Raw genomic sequence first — 17113 nt, forward strand, 5'->3', positions numbered from 1 at the left:
TCCTGCTAACTAGGGATGATGGGAGTTGTAGTCCAACAACACCTGAAGTCTGGGAACCCCTGATGTAAACCAATGACTCCTTTGGAATATATTTTACACGCAAGTTGTTTAACAGTGTGTGAAGCTACAGACATAATCAATCTTTTGAATCGGAATAGTATGGGATGCTAATTAGTTGATATCCCAAAACTTCTGCAAGGCAATAAGGGGCCCTCCTGAATTTTGAGTTTGAAAGATTCCCCTATAAAAAACCAAAAACATAGTAGTTCAGGGATTGTTTTATACACATGGTTCCTTTCTCTTCCATTGAAGCTCTTTTATTGTATACAAAAATGAAGCATAATATATATTAATATAATACAATAGGAATAACAAAACATAAGATTGTGTTGTGTGTGACTTAATGGAAATACTGTAGGTGTCGTTATGCGACAGTTCTAATCGTATTAGGAAATTCTACCCATTAAGTTCTGCACTTCAAATTCCATTACATGAAGGAATAAGGTTCCCCCCCCCTCCACCGAAAAATTACTATACAAATATTTGTGTAAATAAGTGTTTAGGTGTATTCTTGTCCATATAGGAATCCAGATGCATTCTTGAGCAGAACCTGAACATGGCATCCCCATGTCTAGTATTCCTTCTTTCAGGAACACAAGGCAACATGTACCCCATGTACTGATGCCATTATCCTATGCGTTTTCTGGATTCCTGTTCCATGTAAATTATCTGGGTGGAGAAAACTTAGCACAATGGCACCAGGATTTATAGCAGGGCTTGGGGGGAAGCATTGATCCATTGGGGTTGCTGGACTCTGGCTCCCATCAGCCCCCATCAGTATGGCCAGTGGCAGGGCCATCTTAAGCATATCCTGCGCCGTGGTGCAGACATCCCGCCGGCAACCACCCCCCTTCCCAGAATTGACCTTTTTTTAGGGCTGGAGGAGGCGGGCAGCGGCTGGAGGGCAGATTCTCCAGTGGGGAAGAGGCAGAGGCTGGACGTGGCACCTCCTGGCTCAGCTGGCCGCTTTGTGCCGCGGTGGCCACGGCAGGCAGCACACCGAGTGAGCGGGCCTGCGCCGAGGGAGCGAGGGCACATGCGCCGCTCCTGCCAAGCGTCAGGTTGGTTTTTTCCCTTTTAGCCTTCTGGCGCCCCACAGAATTTTGCGCCTGCGGGCTAAAAGGGAAAAAACCGAGCCGATGCTCAGCGGGAGCAGTGCACACATGCACCCTCGCTCACTCAGCGTGCTCGTTCGGTGTTCCCCGGACTCTTGCCCGGCGCCCTCCAGAACTTGGCGCCCTGGCACCCTGTGCCACTAGCCTCGATGGGTAAGACGGGCCTGGTCAGGGATAATGGAAGCTGAAGCCCAACAACAGCTTTCATTATCCCTGACCATTGGCCGTACTGATGGGGGTGGAGTCCAGTGCTTCCCCACCTCTGCTTATAGGATGATTTTATTTTCTATAATAGAATAGGCTTGCCACCCTCTTTCCTGAGCCGTGCTTCTCAAGGAAAAAAACAGCCTTTAGGAAAATAGCTATTGAGTGGATCACCGCAGATGGTGACAGCAGCCACGAAATTAAAAGACGCCTGCTTCTTGGGAGAAAAGCAATGACAAACCTAGACAGCATCTTAAAAAGCAGAGACATCACCTTGCCAACAAAGGTCCGTATAGTTAGAGCTATGGTTTTGCCAGTAGTGATGTATGGAAGTGAAAGCTGGGCCATAAAGAAGGCTGATCGCCGAAGAATTGATGCTTTTGAATTATGGTGCTGGAGGAGACTCTTGAGAGTCCCATGGACTGCAAGATGATCAAACCTCTCCATTCTGAAGGAAATCAGCCCTGAGTGCTCACTGGAAGGACAGATCGTGAAGCTGAGGCTCCAATACTTTGGCCACCTCATGAGAAGAGAAGACTCCCTGGAAAAGTCCCTGATGTTGGGAAAGATGGAGGGCACAAGGAGAAGGAGACGACAGAGGACGAGATGGTTGGACAGTGTTCTCAAAGCTACCAGCATGAGTTTGACTAAATTGCGGGAGGCAGTGGAAGACAGGAGTGCCTGGCGTGCTCTGGTCCATGGGGTCACGAAGAGTCGGACATGACTAAACGACTAAACAACAACAACTCCATCTCCTTGCTACTAAGCAGGCTTATTTCCACTTGAACATTTCATTATTATGTATTATTTGATGTTAGAAATAATGTGCAACATTTCCTGTATGCATAGATCAGCCCATTTAAATTAGGTTATATTGTCAGCAGAGAGCAGGTACGCTAGGTCCAGCTATCTGCTCGATTGGAACAGCTTCATCCTACCACGTGAAGCAATCGCAGTCGATATTCAGTTCTTTTATCAAGGATCTCTCTGTGTCAACCCAGCACAGCCAGGCATTGAATGGCTTAAGCAAAAACAGATTGCTTTGCTTCTCCCCATTTTCTAAATAGTGAAGCTACTGGTTTCTTGCCCAGAATCTTCATAGTCCACAGGAATTTCTTCATTCGCTGCGCTCTGCTGCCTTCTCCAGTAGCCGCAACGCTTTGCCATTTTGACCATGTGCATTTTGAAAGAGGCTCCCATAAAAAAATAAAGGATGGGGTTCAGGCAGCAGTGGAACAAAGCAACGCTGTTGGTCACCTGGAATATGATATCGATGGTTTTGCTCGTGTTGCAGTCTGTAATCAGCGGGTAGATAATGTCAATGGCTTTCCAAAGCTTGACGATGTTATAAGGCAGTTGCGTGACGATAAAGACCGACACCACTGCGACAAGAACTTTCAGAGGCTGACATTTTTTAACACTGGGGCTCGAAATGAGAGTTCTGGCCACAGCCGAGTAGCAAACCAGCATGATGAGGAAAGGCAGCGCAAAACTCAGCAACATTTCCGCTATTTCGATGGTTACGTTAATTACGTTCCCCATGCTCTGAGGAAATGCGGGAAAACATGAAAGTCTGTTGTTGAACTCCACGACTGTGTTAAAGACGAGTTCAGGAATGCAAAGGAACATGGCGGCTGCCCAGACAAGGAAAGACGTTTTGACGCATTGGTTGATGGCGCCTGGTTTAGCTTGGGATTTGACAATGGCTTTGTATCTATCAACGCTGATGCAGGCCAGAAATTGCATGCTAGCACTGAAGGTCATTGTGTAGACAGCGGACGTGATCTTGCATAAAGGGATACCTAGGACCCACCCGTGAGCGGCACTCGCAGCCCAAAAGGGAAGAGTGCAGAGCAGTAACAAATCGGCAATGGCCAAGTTCATGATGTATACATCCACCCTGGTCTTTAGTTTTCTGATGTAGGCGAAGAATGCCACCACTAGGGAATTCCCAGCGAGCCCAACGAAGAAAACGACAGAGTAGAATGCCGGTAGGAACGAGGTGATGAATGCTCTGACCTCACCTTTGTAGCAAAGCATTTCGAAGGAAGCGTAGTCGAAAGTAGTGTTCAGTTCATAATCATCGTAGTGGTACCCTTCTGTAGAGAGCTCCATGGAAGAATCTGAAAGACAGGGTGGGGTGGAGGGAAGTTAATTGTACCCAGTGGATGTTAGTTTTCCAGGAAATTTTGGATTGGGGGAGTTTCCTGTACAAATTAGGATGATTTCCAGCTGGCCTCAGAAGATTTCTTGATGCCTTACAATGTGCTTCAAGGATGATGATGATGATGATGATTATATATTATTTCTACCCCGCCCATCTGGCTGGGTTTCCCCAGCCACTATGGGCGGCTTTCAACACAGAATAAAACTTCAAACATTAAAAACTTCCCTAAACAGGGCTGCCTTCAGATGTCTTCTAAAAGTCAGATAGTTGTTTATTTCCTTGACCTCTGATGGGAGAGCGTTCCACAGGGCGGGCACCACCACCGAGAAGGCCCTCTGCCTGGTTCCCTGTAACCTCACTTTTCGCAGGGAGGGAACAGCCAGAAGGCCCACCTCAGTGTCCGGGCTGAACGATGGGGATGGAGACGCTCCTTCAGGTATACTGGACCGAGGCCGTTTAGGGCTTTAAAGGTTAGCATCCAACACTTTGAATTGTGCTCAGAAACGTACTAGGAGCCAGTGTAGGTCTTTCAAGACCGGTGTTATATGGTCTTGGCGGCCGCTCCCAGTCACCAGTCTAGCTGCCGCATTCTGGATTAGTTGCAGAAGGAAGTGTGTTCGTTTCACTTTTGTTTAGTAAAGGGAGATAAATACCTTTTGTTACATCAGAAAATGTACTGATGTCCTAGAGAGTGATCTCATTTTGCATGTTTATTTTACTTTTATTTCATAAAGAAAGCTAAAGCAATTGAAAGTGTCACGCTTGTTTAACATTATATCTTTGCAGCTGGCATCCATTCATTCTTATGAATTAAACATGTGGGGAGGGGATTTTGTTCCACATCATTGGTGGCATTTGGAAATAGATTTTAAATACTTGAATCAAAGGCTCCAGACAAACACTATAATCTTCAAGGGCTCTTACCTGCATGCAGGTCTAAACTAGGCATTACAATAAATAAACACATGGTTGTGGGTAAACATAGCACCTCCTCTCCCCCATTCCTTCCTTACTATTACAACAGCCTCTAACCATTAGCACCCAACTCCTAGGGGGCCGAGTGGTCTTTGCCCCCGCCTAAAATATTTGAGGGGGCTGGATCCCTCCAAAGTTAGTGGCGTCTGTGCTCCACATCATGTGATCGTTTGTGCAGGGTAGGGGTTTATTTGCCCTCCCCCCCATATTTTATTCAAGTTGGCACCCCTGGGAGCCAACGATGTGAAGTGGGACCATGTCATCAGAAAAGCGGTCTCTCAATTTAGATGATATTAATTTGTTCCAGTGAGCAAAGACCCAGAATCATGCCAAAAGAAAATACATTAGAAAACTTATTAAAAGTAAATGGTAAAAATTGCTAATATGTACGATGAAGGCAATGTAAACGATGCATTTATAAACAATGATACAAAATAAACAGTGAGCTATATAAAAAATGATTGCAGCATAATAATATAAACTTACAGTGAGACTAGTCCAGGCAGTAAAGCCCTGCAGCTTTCAAAATTAAGATAAGGCAGGAATGCCAAACCTGCGGCTTTCTTTCAACGGTTTGCCCTTGAAGCTCTTCATCCAAGTACCGGTAATTAATTTCAGCTGAGTTGGCGGAGAACCCACTCCGGGGCTGTCCTTTTTGTTTTCCTGAAGCTGCAAATGAGCAGATGGATACAGGAAGTTCTTTTCTTAGATGTTGGTGGCTAGATTCCTGAGAGTCTCAAATTGTTCCTTTGTGTGCCTGTGTGAAATCTTCCAACATCTAACTAATTGTAGCCGGTGGGATTTCTTTCGCTGATCGACAAAGATCCCAAGTTTTTTTTTTTTTAAAGTCGAAAAGTTTTCTCTTGATCTACCATGTGTGCCTGGGGATATTCCAGCCTCCCACTTTCCTCCATAAACAGCTAGGTGACTGCTGTGGCTGGTTGGAAAGGCTGATTTCCAAGACTCTATAATACTTTTAACAGTGGTGGGCTTTGTTATTCCCCCCCTGGCTGTTTTAAATTTGGATTCCTGCATTGCAGGCAGTTGGACTAGACAACCCTTGTCCCTTCCAACTCTACAATTCTATGATGATCTGCCTGCCCCCTAGTAACCCCATCCTTTTATCTGTGTGCGTTTTATCCCCCTTGGCTTCTGTCTTTCGGCGGCACTAGTGCCATGGGATGTTTGAGAGCAGGATTTTATCTGTACAAATAAGAGGTTAGAGCAGCACGAGGGCTGCACCCTTCCAGTAGCAGGCAGAGCAATGGGTACAAATTTAACAATCAGTACAGTAGTATTGCGTCCTTTTTGGGCGCCTTCCAGCCTGTGTCCCCTCCCAAAACTGAAGCTGGGGCAACAGCCCCCCTCCCAGCCCTTCCATGCTACGCCTCTGGGATCCCGCAAGGAAAAAGGACTGTAAGCCTAGTAGTAGCAGCAGCAGAGCACATGTTTCAGTCCCAGGTTTAATTCCCAGCATCTCTCTCTTGTAAACATCGGAGAGCCATGGCTAGGTCACATCTGTCCTGCACATCTAGAGCACTCTGATGCCACCCTAGCAGTCATGACTCCCCTCCCCCCCCCAAGAATCCTGGGAGTTGTAGTTCGTTAAGTGAAATATACTCAGAGTCGCAAAGTGATTTCATGCTCTTTATTCAGCTCATAGTGGTGGGGAGGAATGAATGAAAGTCCCCTCAAAGTATCTGCTTTATATACATTATTTACACAATGGGCTGCACATGATTGGCTAATTCCGGAATTCTACTGTAAGCCAATCAGGTTGTGGATTCACTTCTATCTGGAGCATGATTGGGTGGTTCCTGCCAACCAATCATACTTCTGCATTGTTCTAGGACCAATCAGACTGCTGCATTCTGAATCCTATTGTTCTAGGACCAATCAGACTGCTGCCTTTTGGATCCTATTGTTCTAGGACCAATCAGACTGCTGCAGTTTGGATCGTATTCAACTCAGTACATAACATTAAGGGTAGTTCGTTAAGGGTGCTGGGAACGGTAGCTCCACGAGAGTTCTTCCAACAGCTCTCAGCACCCTTCGCAAACTGCAGTATCCGGGAAGCCACTTGAGGGAACACACACACACACACACACACACACACACACACACACACACACAGCAAAAGGTCACTACAGACTGTTTTCTAATCGCTTACAAAAATGATAAAATGAAATTGCTGACCTGTTTTCCTCTTTTCAGGATCTGCTTCATTGAACTCCTCCTGTGCAATGCTGTTTTGGTTTCTGACTCACAATTATTCTCCAGAACCACCACGCCTTTCATTTCCATCCTCTTTCCTCCGCCCACCCTCATTTGCCAGCAACACTTGTGCTTTCCTGGAAAACATCTGTTTCAGTTGAGCCAAAGGGCAGCTCCCTTTGCTGGCTCAGCTTTGCCTTTTAACCTGAAAGACAGAAAAAACTTTGTTGAAAACCCAGTTATTGGTGTGGAGTTTTGACGATGGGAATAGGATTGAGGTAGAAGTTTGGTCAGAGTTGCTAAGCGTATTTTAGCTCAGATAAGGGCTGCGTATGCACCATACCTTTAAAGCACATCTCTCTCCCCCAAGAATCCTGGGCACTGAAGTTTGCTGATTCAGGGCTGATCAGTGGCAGTATGGCCTATAGGGCAGGTATCTGGCTTTAAATGGAGGGTGCTCCATTCCCCTGCTGCAGCACAACTGTCAGGTTATACTCAACACAGTCTGCTAAAAATTGTTTGCATGCCTCAAATCGGTATTTCAAAAATACTACGTTTCATGCATCCTAACAACCAGGCCAACAAGTCAGTTAAGCCAGTTTAAATCTGGCTGGTTTGTGGATCATTTCAGGCAGCGGAATCATGGGATTTCCACCTTAAGCTGCCCTTTCCCGAATCTGTTGGTCCATAAAGTCCAGTACAGTCATAACTTGGTTTTTGAACAGCCTAGTTCTCAAACACCTTGATTCCGAAACGATCAAAACCTGGAAATGGGCGTTCTTTTGGAAGCCGAACATCCAACAAGGCTTCCGCAGCTTTTGATTGGTTGCAGCAGCTTCCTGCAGCCAATCAGAAGTCGCGCTTTGGTTCTCAAACATTTTAGAAATCAAACGGACTTCTGGAACTGATTCCGTTCGACTTCCAAGGTATGACTGTACTGTCTGCTCTGACTGGTGGTTGGGTCTCCAGGTTTTCTTTTTCCATCAGCTGCTCTTTTTAACTGGGGACAGAATTTGCTTTCAAGTACATAGGAATGTCATTTCTTGCTAAATGAGACGGGATTATCATCACAGCCTTTTAGCCCAATCCTAAAACTGTTCACTGGGAACTTGCCCATTTTTTAGGAGCTGGAAATCCAGACTGCAAGTTTGCTATTGTGATGGCCAGAGATAAAAACACATCTGCATCCAGGTAAGAAGAAAACCATGGTAAAATGTTCAGCCAAATCTGAAAACTGGTCCATCTAACTTGTGGATTTGTGGTTGAAGATGGGAGATGGCACATCCATCACATTAAATATCCATATCGAGTTTGAATTGTATTTGTATTGCTACTTCCTTATATTCTATTTTTATACAAAGTATGCAAAGCATACCTAACCTATGGGCCTTCTATGGCAGGGTTGGGAAGGCATAGCTACTGACTGGTCCAGGTTCATCCAGTGTGAGCACGGATGCTGGGGACAAGGCTATGCAAGGTATTGTGCAATTGCATGCATGCACTTGCATAGGACTGACTTGGGCACCTTCTGCCCCAGCATGCCGGCCAGGAAGGACACAAGGTGGTCTTCCCCCTTGGTCACTTTGCAGTGGTGACAGCCTCTTCTTGCATGCCATAGCCCTTCTGGAGCTTCCTCTGTTCATAAGAACATCTGTCTTGCATTTGGAGATATTGCACGAGCCTTGTCCCCGGCATCCGTGCTCACACTGGCTGAACCTGGACCAGTCAGTAGTTATGGCACTGAACAAGACACCTCATTGCCTTCCCAACCCTGCCATAGAAGGCACATAGTTTAGGTATGCTTTGCATACTTTGCAAGCCAAGAGGTTTGATCCTTGCATCTCAGGGAACAGCTGGCAAAGACCCCTGCTGGAAATCCTGTCGAGCTTTTGCCCATCAGGCGCTGTGGGTTAAACCACAGAGCCTAGGACTTGCCGATCAGAAGGTTGGCGGTTCAAATCCCCTCGACAGGGTGAGCTCCTGTTGCTCGGTCCCTGCTCCTGCCAACCTGCCAGTTTGAAAGCACGTGAAAGTGCAAGTAGATAAATAGGTACCGCTCCGGCAGGAAGGTAAACGTCGTTTCCGTGCGCTGCTCTGGTTCGCCAGAAGCGGCTTAGTCATGCTGGCCACATGACCCAGAAGCTGTATGCCAGCTCCCTCGGCCAATAAAGCGAGATGAGCGCCACAACCCCAGAGTCGGCCATGACTGGACCTAATGGTCAGGGGTCCCTTTACAGACCAGAGAGGGGGAACCTTTTTAAGTCTGAGGAACATATATCCTTCTGGGCCACCCTCAGAAGGGGGCCACACAGTGGTAGAGGCGAAAGCAGGCAGAGCAACAAATGTGCGTGTTACCTTTGTGCAGCAGGCAGCACATTCCCATGTCCCTCTATCCTTGCCAGAGTTCAAGGACACATTCCAGCTAGGCAAAAATAGTGCAAAGCGGGGTCGGTGAGTGGCAGCGCCTCAGAAAAGTTCCAAGGGCCAGATTAAAAAGTCTGAAGGGCCAGATTGAGCCTCCAGGTCTGAGCTTCCCTATTCCTGGTGTAGACAATACTGGACCTATGGCAGCTTTCTGTGTCCATTAATACTCAGCAGTTTCTGTGTTCATTAATACTCAGCTGCTGCTCAAGAGGTAGAGGTAATAAAAGTTTAGTTGCCAGATTTCTAGTTTCAGCGCCTCTCTCTCAGGGCTGGATTTAGGTTTGATGAGGCCCTAAGCTACTGAAGGTAATTGAACCCTTTATATTTCCAGCTGTCCGTTGTCAACAACAAATTGTCCCTTTATTGTGTGTTGAATATATGATATATGGTAATTTATGGACCTAATAGGTATCTAAACCCATTTGCACATAACAATGTATGTATTTTATCAAAGTACATCCACTTTTTTCCCCTTTAAAATTTTTGGGGCCCCCAAGAGAGTGGGGCCCTAAGCTATAGCTTGTTTAGCTTATACATAAATCAGGTACTGCGCTCTCCATCTCTCTCTCATATCTGTTTTTTTTTAAACTCACAGTTAATTCCCAGCACCACTTTTTTAATTTTTTTAGATATAAACAGCACAGTATGATCATTGTGCCAATGGATACACCGGGTGTCAAACTTATAAGGCCTCTTTCAGTCTTTGGATACTGGGGTAAGTTGGTTTGCCAGGTACTTACGATCATCACTGTCATCATCAAGCACCTTCCAAGCGCTTGGATTTGGCTCCTAGCTCTTGGTGCCCTAACTGGTCTGAGCTATTGCTTTAATTCAGGCATAGGCAAACTTGGCCCTCCAGATGTTTTGAGACTACAGTTCCCATAATCCCTGACCACTGGTCCTGCTAGCTAGGGATCATGGGAGTTGTAGGCCAAAAACATCTGGAGGGCCGAGTTTGCCTATGCCTGCTTTAATTTAAACCACTAAATAAATGGGTGTCCCTTACTCTCTCGCCCTGATGCTCTGTCGCTGGATTGGAGACACTTAAGACTCACAGAATTGTAGAGTTTGAAGGGACCACAAAGGTCATCAATCCCCTGCAATGCAGGGCTATTTTGCACAGTGTGGGACTCGAACCCATGACCTTTAATTAAGTTCTACTGACTGAGCTATCCCATAGGCCAGGGCTCCCCGTAGCTCATGGAGCTGCTGCTGTTGGGCTGCTATACTGTGCGTACTGGATATAGAAAGGACTGGCACAGATCCTGCAGTTTTAAAATATGTACATACTGTACATACTGGTTGGCGGTTCGAATCCCCACAACGGGGTGAGCTCCCGTTGCTCAGTCCCTGCTCCTGCCCACCTAGCAGTTCGAAAACACATCAAAGTGCAAGTAGATAAATAGGTACCGCTCTGGCGGGAAGGTAAACAGCATTTCCGTGCACTGCTCTGGTTCACCAGAAGCAGCTTGGTCATGCTCGCCACATGACCCGCTGTACGCCGGCTCCCTCGGCCAATAAAGCGAGATGAGCGCTGCAACCCCAGAGTTGGCCACCTCTGGACCTAATGGTCAGGGGTCCCTTTACCTTTACATACTGACACTAGCGATTTCCCTCAGTTGACACTTGCCTTTGTTCTTTTCACAACTTTATAGATTATTTCCATGGTGGACATTTTGAGGTGCATTTTAACAACGTCCGGGTACCTGCCTCTCATTTAATCCTTGGTGAGTCTCAACATTTCTTTGCTAGAGAAGTTTGTTTTTTTATGTTTGATGTTTTATATATGCTGTAAGCCGCCCAGAGTTGGTGGGAAAAACGCAGCCAGATGGGTGGGGTATAAATAATAAAAAGTATTTTTATTTATTATTGCAGAGTTCTGCAAAACTCTGCTGCAACCTCTTCCCACCTGGTGCCCTGCATATGTTTTGGGCTCCAACTCTGATCGGCCCCAGCTAGCCTGGGATTGGTGGGAGTTCTCATTCAAAACATCTGGACAAACTGACCTCGTCTAAGGTCATTTTTAATTGTTCCCATGTATCCCCACTGAAACTTCAGCAATCTCTCCACTGTTACGTGCTAGCTATGGAACAACACCACATTAGTGGTGCAGATGCAATCTCGTTCCCAGAAAGGCAAAGAACCTTTCTGTCTCTCTCTCTCTCTCTCTGAACCCAGGAGAAGGAAGAGGATTTGAAATCGCGCAAGGAAGACTTGGGCCAGGCCGCATACATCATTGCATGCGGTCCATAGGGGCAGCTGAAACTGCTCTGCAGATCCTGTGCAAGCGCTCAGCCCAGAGGGTGGCATTTGGGAAGAAGCTTTACCATCATGTGAGTTGAGTCTCTGCTTCTGTAGGTGTAACTCTTTCCTTAGCTCAAAGGTGTGTCAGATCCAGTGGCAGGAGGTGTAGCTAAGGCTTCAGTAGCACGCTAGGAAGCAGAATGTTTATGTGCTAGATAAGAGACAATTTTGAACTAGATGGACCAATGGTCTGATGTTGCGCAAGGCGGGTCCCTGTGTTCTTGTGCTGTTCAAAATATCTCATGAAAGGAACCACTGGGCAGCAGTGATTGGGAAAGAATAAAATATAATTGAGAATACAGGCTTCCTCTCATTTACACAGGGGTCATGGTGCATGTCAGCAGAGCATGTATAACACCCTGTTCTGCCCCTGCCTTGCCCTCTTCTGGTGCTGAACATGGCATTCCAGTTGCGATTGCACATGCATTGAATGTGCACAAAATGGGAGTTGCTTGTAAAGTCTTTCAAAGTTGTTTAGCTCTTATAGTTTCTATCACCATTAGCAAAAATTGCTAGTTTTAGCATGCATCGGTGTACTGAGGTTCACAAGCATGATTCTTCAAATCAGTGACCCAGTGTGATGTAGTGGTTAAGAGCGGTAGACTCGTAATCTGGTGAACCGGGTTCGCTCCTCCACATGCAGCTGCTGGGTGACCTTGGGCCAGTCACACTTCTCTGAAGTCTCTCAGCCCCAGTCACCTCACAGAGTGTTTGTTGAGGGGGAGGAAGGGAAAGGAGATTGTTAGTCGCTTTGAGACTCCTTCGGGTAGTGATAAAGCGGGATATCAAATCCAAACTCTTCTTCTTCTTCTTCAAATCATCTTCCAACTGGAGGTATGCATTCTGATACTGTCCAAAACTGCAGATCTACATTAAGTATCCACGTTCAAGTAAGACCGCTAGTAGAAGGTGCAGTGAGATTGGTTGCGTTACTTAAGCGGGGTGCTAATTTTCACTTTTCTTTGGTTATCCTTACGACTGCAGGAAGTTGTCGCTCACTGGATTGCTGAATGCCGCATTGCTATCGAACAGGCAAGACTGCTGACGTTGAAAGCAGCCAGCAAAATAGATGCCATGGGCAACAAAGCAGCCAGAAAAGAGGTAACAGGGCAAGTGCTGCAAGCTGGAGAAAATAGCATTTTGTTAGCAGATGTGTCTTAAGTCAAGGGTAACTGGGGTGGGGTCCTCCAGAGGTTGTGGACTACAGCTCCCATCATCTTTGACCTCTGACTATGCTGGCTTGGGGCTCGTGGGAGAACACTGTCTTGGCTTTCCTGACCTAGGAAATAGAATTTCACCATCTCTGCCAATAGCAAAAAAATCCATTATTTCATACCTGGACAATCCCACCTGTGTGTTCAGTTGTACCTTGAATCCTTAACGCCTTGCAAGTTGAACGTTTTGGCTCCTGAACGCCGCAAACCCGGAAGTGAGTGTTCTGGTTTGCGAATGTTCTTTGGAACACGAATGTCTGCCGCGGCTTCTGATTGGCTGCAGGAACTTCTTGCAGCCAATCAGAAGCCACCCCTTGGTTTCCAAATGTTTTGGAAGTTGAATGGATTTCCCCAACGGATTCCATTTGACTTCCCAGCTACGACTGTATTTTGGCAAATACAGCAACCGTGTAACTTTTCTTTTTGAACACGTTGTGAATTTAGTGCAAGGAGCCTTGGCTCAGGGGCAGAGCATCTATTTTGGATGCAGAAGGTCACCCTGCCTGGAAAGCCCCTGCCAGTCAGTGCAGGAGGACCAATGGTATGACTTGTTCCTACACATGGCAGACCATTCCAATAAGACTTATAGCAATCACCACAGTCTTCCAGCTTTCAAGAAAGCAAACAGAATTTGATCAGGAACTGCATTTTTTGTTTCAATTCAATGCTGTTTCATTACCTTTGTGCCCTTATCTCCGGGGAGCATCCAGTGGGCTTCATGGCCGAGTAGATATTTCAGCTTGGGTCTCCTGATCCGAGTCTGACCCTCTAGCTATGTGCTACAAAGATCACTGTGGCTATTCTTATTCAACTGTGGCTATTGACAAGTTCAACTGGAAGACCACCAAATTCTCAACAATCCGTGATCTTGCTTGAGCTGGCTGGATTAGATTGGCTCTGTATGATTGTGCCTGATCTGGATTTTCTCAGAAACAACTTTTAGTAAGCACTCTAGAAATTACAACCTCCCACTACACCATCAAGCATGCTGCCTTTGTCTATGCTGTCATGCACCCAGAGTCATCCTGGCTTTTAGGCAAGTTGCAAAACAGCAAACACAAACGCTCACAAATGTGTCCAGTGGCATGGGGGTGCTTCGCATCTTTTCTGAACTGCAAGCCTGCTTGTCGTCATAGGGTTTCGCTTGTTTGTTCATGAGCAAATCTTTTTTTAAAAAGCATTTCCTCATCTTTACAGGTTGCAATGATCAAAGTGGTGGCCCCCCGGGCAGTCCTTAAAGTGATTGACTGCGCCATTCAAGTTTGTGGAGGTGCCGGAGTCTCCCAAGACTTCCCATTGGCTGAAATGTAAGTGAAAGTTATTCTTAGGAGAGGCTAATATTGTAAGCCAAACACATCCCACGAGCTGTGTGTGGTGGCTCAGTAGAGGCTCAAAGCTCCTCCTTTAGCTGCCAACACACAGGCGTCGCGTCAAGCTCCTGCACATATAGCTCCTGCACAAGCTCCTGTTTGCACATAAAGCTGAGCCATAGTTTACTTTAACCATGGTTTGTTCAACAAACCACAAGTTGTCTCGCAGATGAGATAACAAGCCTTGTTTCTCCAAAGTTTGCTCTTGCTTTGAGTCTCAGTTGCTTGGAAGCACATGGGGTAATGTGGAAGAGGTGATCCAACAAACCATGCTTAATCTAAACTGTTGGGACTGAATTAAAAAATTTCCTTTGCTCACATTCTAATCTAAAGAATTTATAATTTTTTAAAAAAGAGGTATAGTAGCTGAGCTTAGTTTTATTTAAAGAATGTATCTAGTGCTCTCTTATTCAACGGTCGCTGTGAGAGTAATAAAAAATTAAAATTCACAGTACAAGCTTTTGAGCCATAAGCGTTATATGTGTTTATAGTCATTTAATCCTGGGAATTTTGTCCTAGCAGAAATCCATGTACAGTACTGTATCTCACAACTTTTGCATGGTGGGGTTGGTTGGATTTGACCTATAAAGTCCTTTCCAAAGCCGAATCTGTATATGGCATTATTCTTATAAACTGCTTGGAGGTGTTTTTGTTTTACAGTCAAGCAGTGTAAAAGTGTTTTCTAAATAAAAAAAAAACCACGATTCTGCTGAAGATGCACATTTTAAAAGCCCCACTGACTGCGCTGAAAGAGCCAAGATGCTCATGAAACTTACAGCGGTCTCCAACTTGTTTGCCTCCAGATGTTCCTGACTACAACTCCCATCAGTTTTGGCCAGCATAGTCAGTGGTGAGGGGAGTTGTAGTCTTGCAACATCTGGAGGGCACCAGCTTGGGCTAGAGTATGAAGTCTGTATCATCGAAAGCCGTCCTTGGTATGTTAAGATAAGGTGGAGAGTGATAGAGCATGAGACTTTTGATCTCAGGGTTCATGGGTGTGAGCCTCACAATTCCCTTCTAACTCTACAATTCTATATAATTAGAGGTAGAGACCTAAGGTATAAACTAGCAAGCCTTCCTGCTGTGGTGCTGCCATGGCCAGACCATCTGCAACTGCTTTGTCCTCCTGCAGGTTTGCCTACATCCGGACGTTACGCATAGCAGACGGGCCCGATGAAGTTCACCTCTCCGTAATTGCAAGACAAGAGCTGCAGGACCAAGCCAAACACCTGAGTGCACATCTGTAATATTTTGCTTGCTTGAAGTCGTGATGGTACCACAATCATTTTAAACCATTTTCTTTCTTTTAGTTAGGCTGAAATCTTATAGGGCAGGGGACTGTAGATTTGACACTTGTTCTCAATTATGGATATTTCTTAAGTAAACTCACTCTTACTAATTCTACCAGCAACAATTCCTTTACTGATCTTTCACTTGCAGACAAAATGGCTTCACTCAGAAGCTTACGTGTTGGGCCATCTAAACCCAAGGGGGAAGGTCTAGAATAGGCCTGCCATCAGAATTTTGATATCTTTCTATACAGTTGGTGAGTTGCATACAATGTAAGATTCCTACTCAATTGCACATTAGGTTTTGCCTAAAGCTCCTTCTGTTGTTTTTTTTTAAAGCAGGGGTGGGACATTTATTCAGCTCCAAGAGATGCATTCCCAGCAGTGTTTCTCAAACTGGAGTCCCCAGCTGCTGTTGGACTACAACTCCCATCATCCCTAGCTAGCAGGACCAGTGGTCAGGGATGATGGGAATTGTAGTCAAGTAACATCTTGTGGGCCATCTAAGATGCAGGTTTGGTTCTCTTGCCCTCAAAATAAATTTCAGGTATCTCATCCCAGAACCCTCATTTTCTTTCCAGCTTTACAAAGGAATAGAACAGCAGAAGTACAAGTCTGTCACATTAACAGTTCAGTTCCCTTTATTTTTTAAAATTTTATGTACATACGAATGATCTGTATAATGTACATTCAATATAGAAAGTTTTATATACTGGATAATGTATAGAACATATCACAATTACACTATGCTTTTTAACATGTTAACGTCATTTTTAAATAGGTTTTTTTTTTTTTGCTGCATTTTAATTTTTCAATTTGGTAAAGCCAGTTATACATACAAATATCTTGTTAGGTCTGGTGAAGGAAATGTTAATGATTGAGGAGAGAGGCAAACACCACGTCTGTCAGGTTTTGGGAGGATTATCTTGTCCAACTTGGAGAGGAGTAGGAGGATCAAGTGATTTAGCCCAATTTCTTCGAGACTGCAGTTCAACTTCAGTCATGCTTAGCTCATAAAATACAAAAAACTAGGAAAAAGTGTTTCGATTCACAGTCTTGTAAACAAAAATATAAAGGAACAAAAAATGTGCTTACGTACAGCAAGAAACAAAAAACTTCTTGCGTACCCCTTTAGGCTGATCCCCAAAGTACTTTCTTCTTATGTTACAGTGTGATAGAATCGTGGAACCTTGTCTTTCCCCCCTAAAAAAAATATATTCATAGAAAAAGGAATAACACTGTCATGAAACTGGAAAGGCAGGCAGAAATCTGTTTCAGTGGACAGGCCAAGGAATGGGGCCTTCCTCACCCCCCGCCAGTCTGTTTCGGAGTCTCTTGCATTTCATGTCCTTTAGCTGTGGTCTCCAGCTTCGTGGTCTACTGGAGGGGGGACGCTGGGCAGAACCGACGAAGACCTCCCTGCAGTAAGATAGCCAGCAACTCCAGGACCTGCACCAGGGGGAAAAGATGGGAAGGAACAAACAGTTTTCTTTAAAACGCTTTATCGTAAACTTGAGTGTTTTCAAAGCTGTTAGTTCTGCTCAGACAAACCAGAGTGATCTGTCTTACCCATGACATTTGTGTCCAGCTTACATTTCTCTAGATTGATACACGTTACCGGAGATCAGATTTCCATGTCACCAGTCACTATGTTATCTAGGATTTATGTTTTAACCCAACTGCAATAATATACCCACAAAAATACACATATACATACACACACATACATACATACATGTACCAGAGGTTTTCAAACTATGGTCCGTCCGCAGAAAAG

The 17113-nt window shown here is 45.3% G+C and overlaps 3 protein-coding genes across 8 annotated transcripts in view; 1 reads left to right on the plus strand and 2 right to left on the minus strand.

The window, feature by feature from the left end:
• The window catches only part of ACAD11 (acyl-CoA dehydrogenase family member 11), a gene marked incomplete at its 5' end in the record, with an annotated part of 37929 nt that extends 22483 nt beyond the window's left edge, over nucleotides 1–15446 (plus strand). Inside the window, 7 exons of the mRNA XM_083577938.1 lie at nucleotides 7860–7926; nucleotides 9789–9874; nucleotides 10815–10886; nucleotides 11338–11492; nucleotides 12448–12564; nucleotides 13875–13984; nucleotides 15180–15446. Of these exons, the coding sequence (XP_083434064.1) occupies nucleotides 7860–7926; nucleotides 9789–9874; nucleotides 10815–10886; nucleotides 11338–11492; nucleotides 12448–12564; nucleotides 13875–13984; nucleotides 15180–15294 (722 nt within the window). The 3' untranslated portion in view covers nucleotides 15295–15446. The remainder of the gene's footprint in view (nucleotides 1–7859; nucleotides 7927–9788; nucleotides 9875–10814; nucleotides 10887–11337; nucleotides 11493–12447; nucleotides 12565–13874; nucleotides 13985–15179) is intronic.
• ACKR4 (atypical chemokine receptor 4) lies at nucleotides 292–7853 on the minus strand. Of its 4 annotated transcripts, none has more exons than XM_083578215.1 (3): nucleotides 6718–7853; nucleotides 5008–5190; nucleotides 292–3502 (listed from the first exon to the last, which is right to left on the minus strand). In XM_083578215.1, the coding sequence occupies exon 3, from the start codon at nucleotides 3492–3494 to the stop codon at nucleotides 2439–2441; it is 1056 nt and encodes a 351-aa protein (XP_083434341.1). In that variant the 5' UTR covers nucleotides 3495–3502; nucleotides 5008–5190; nucleotides 6718–7853; the 3' UTR covers nucleotides 292–2438. The 4 variants fall into 4 exon arrangements, with proteins under 4 accessions (XP_083434341.1, XP_083434343.1, XP_083434340.1 ...); XM_083578217.1 differs by having other exon boundaries at nucleotides 5075–5331; XM_083578214.1 differs by having other exon boundaries at nucleotides 5008–5331.
• Nucleotides 15447–15959: 513 nt separating the features above from the next.
• DNAJC13 (DnaJ heat shock protein family (Hsp40) member C13) overlaps nucleotides 15960–17113 on the minus strand; it is a 62114-nt gene continuing 60960 nt past the window's right edge. For all 3 annotated transcript variants that reach the window (XR_014540089.1, XM_083577541.1, XM_083577540.1), the window contains one exon: nucleotides 15960–16785. Coding sequence is in view for 2 of the 3 variants with exons in the window: in XM_083577541.1 (XP_083433667.1) it covers nucleotides 16688–16785 (98 nt within the window). In the remaining variant the exon portion in view is untranslated. The remainder of the gene's footprint in view (nucleotides 16786–17113) is intronic.

The sequence above is a fragment of the Podarcis filfolensis genome (assembly GCF_964270895.1).
Source record: "Podarcis filfolensis genome assembly, chromosome: 12".
Taxonomy (NCBI): domain Eukaryota; kingdom Metazoa; phylum Chordata; class Lepidosauria; order Squamata; family Lacertidae; genus Podarcis; species Podarcis filfolensis.

What these genes read in the sequence shown, in the direction of transcription:
- ACKR4 (XM_083578216.1), bottom strand. Translation starts at nt 3,494, where the DNA reads ATGGAGCTCTCTACAGAAGGGTACCACTACGATGATTATGAACTGAAC.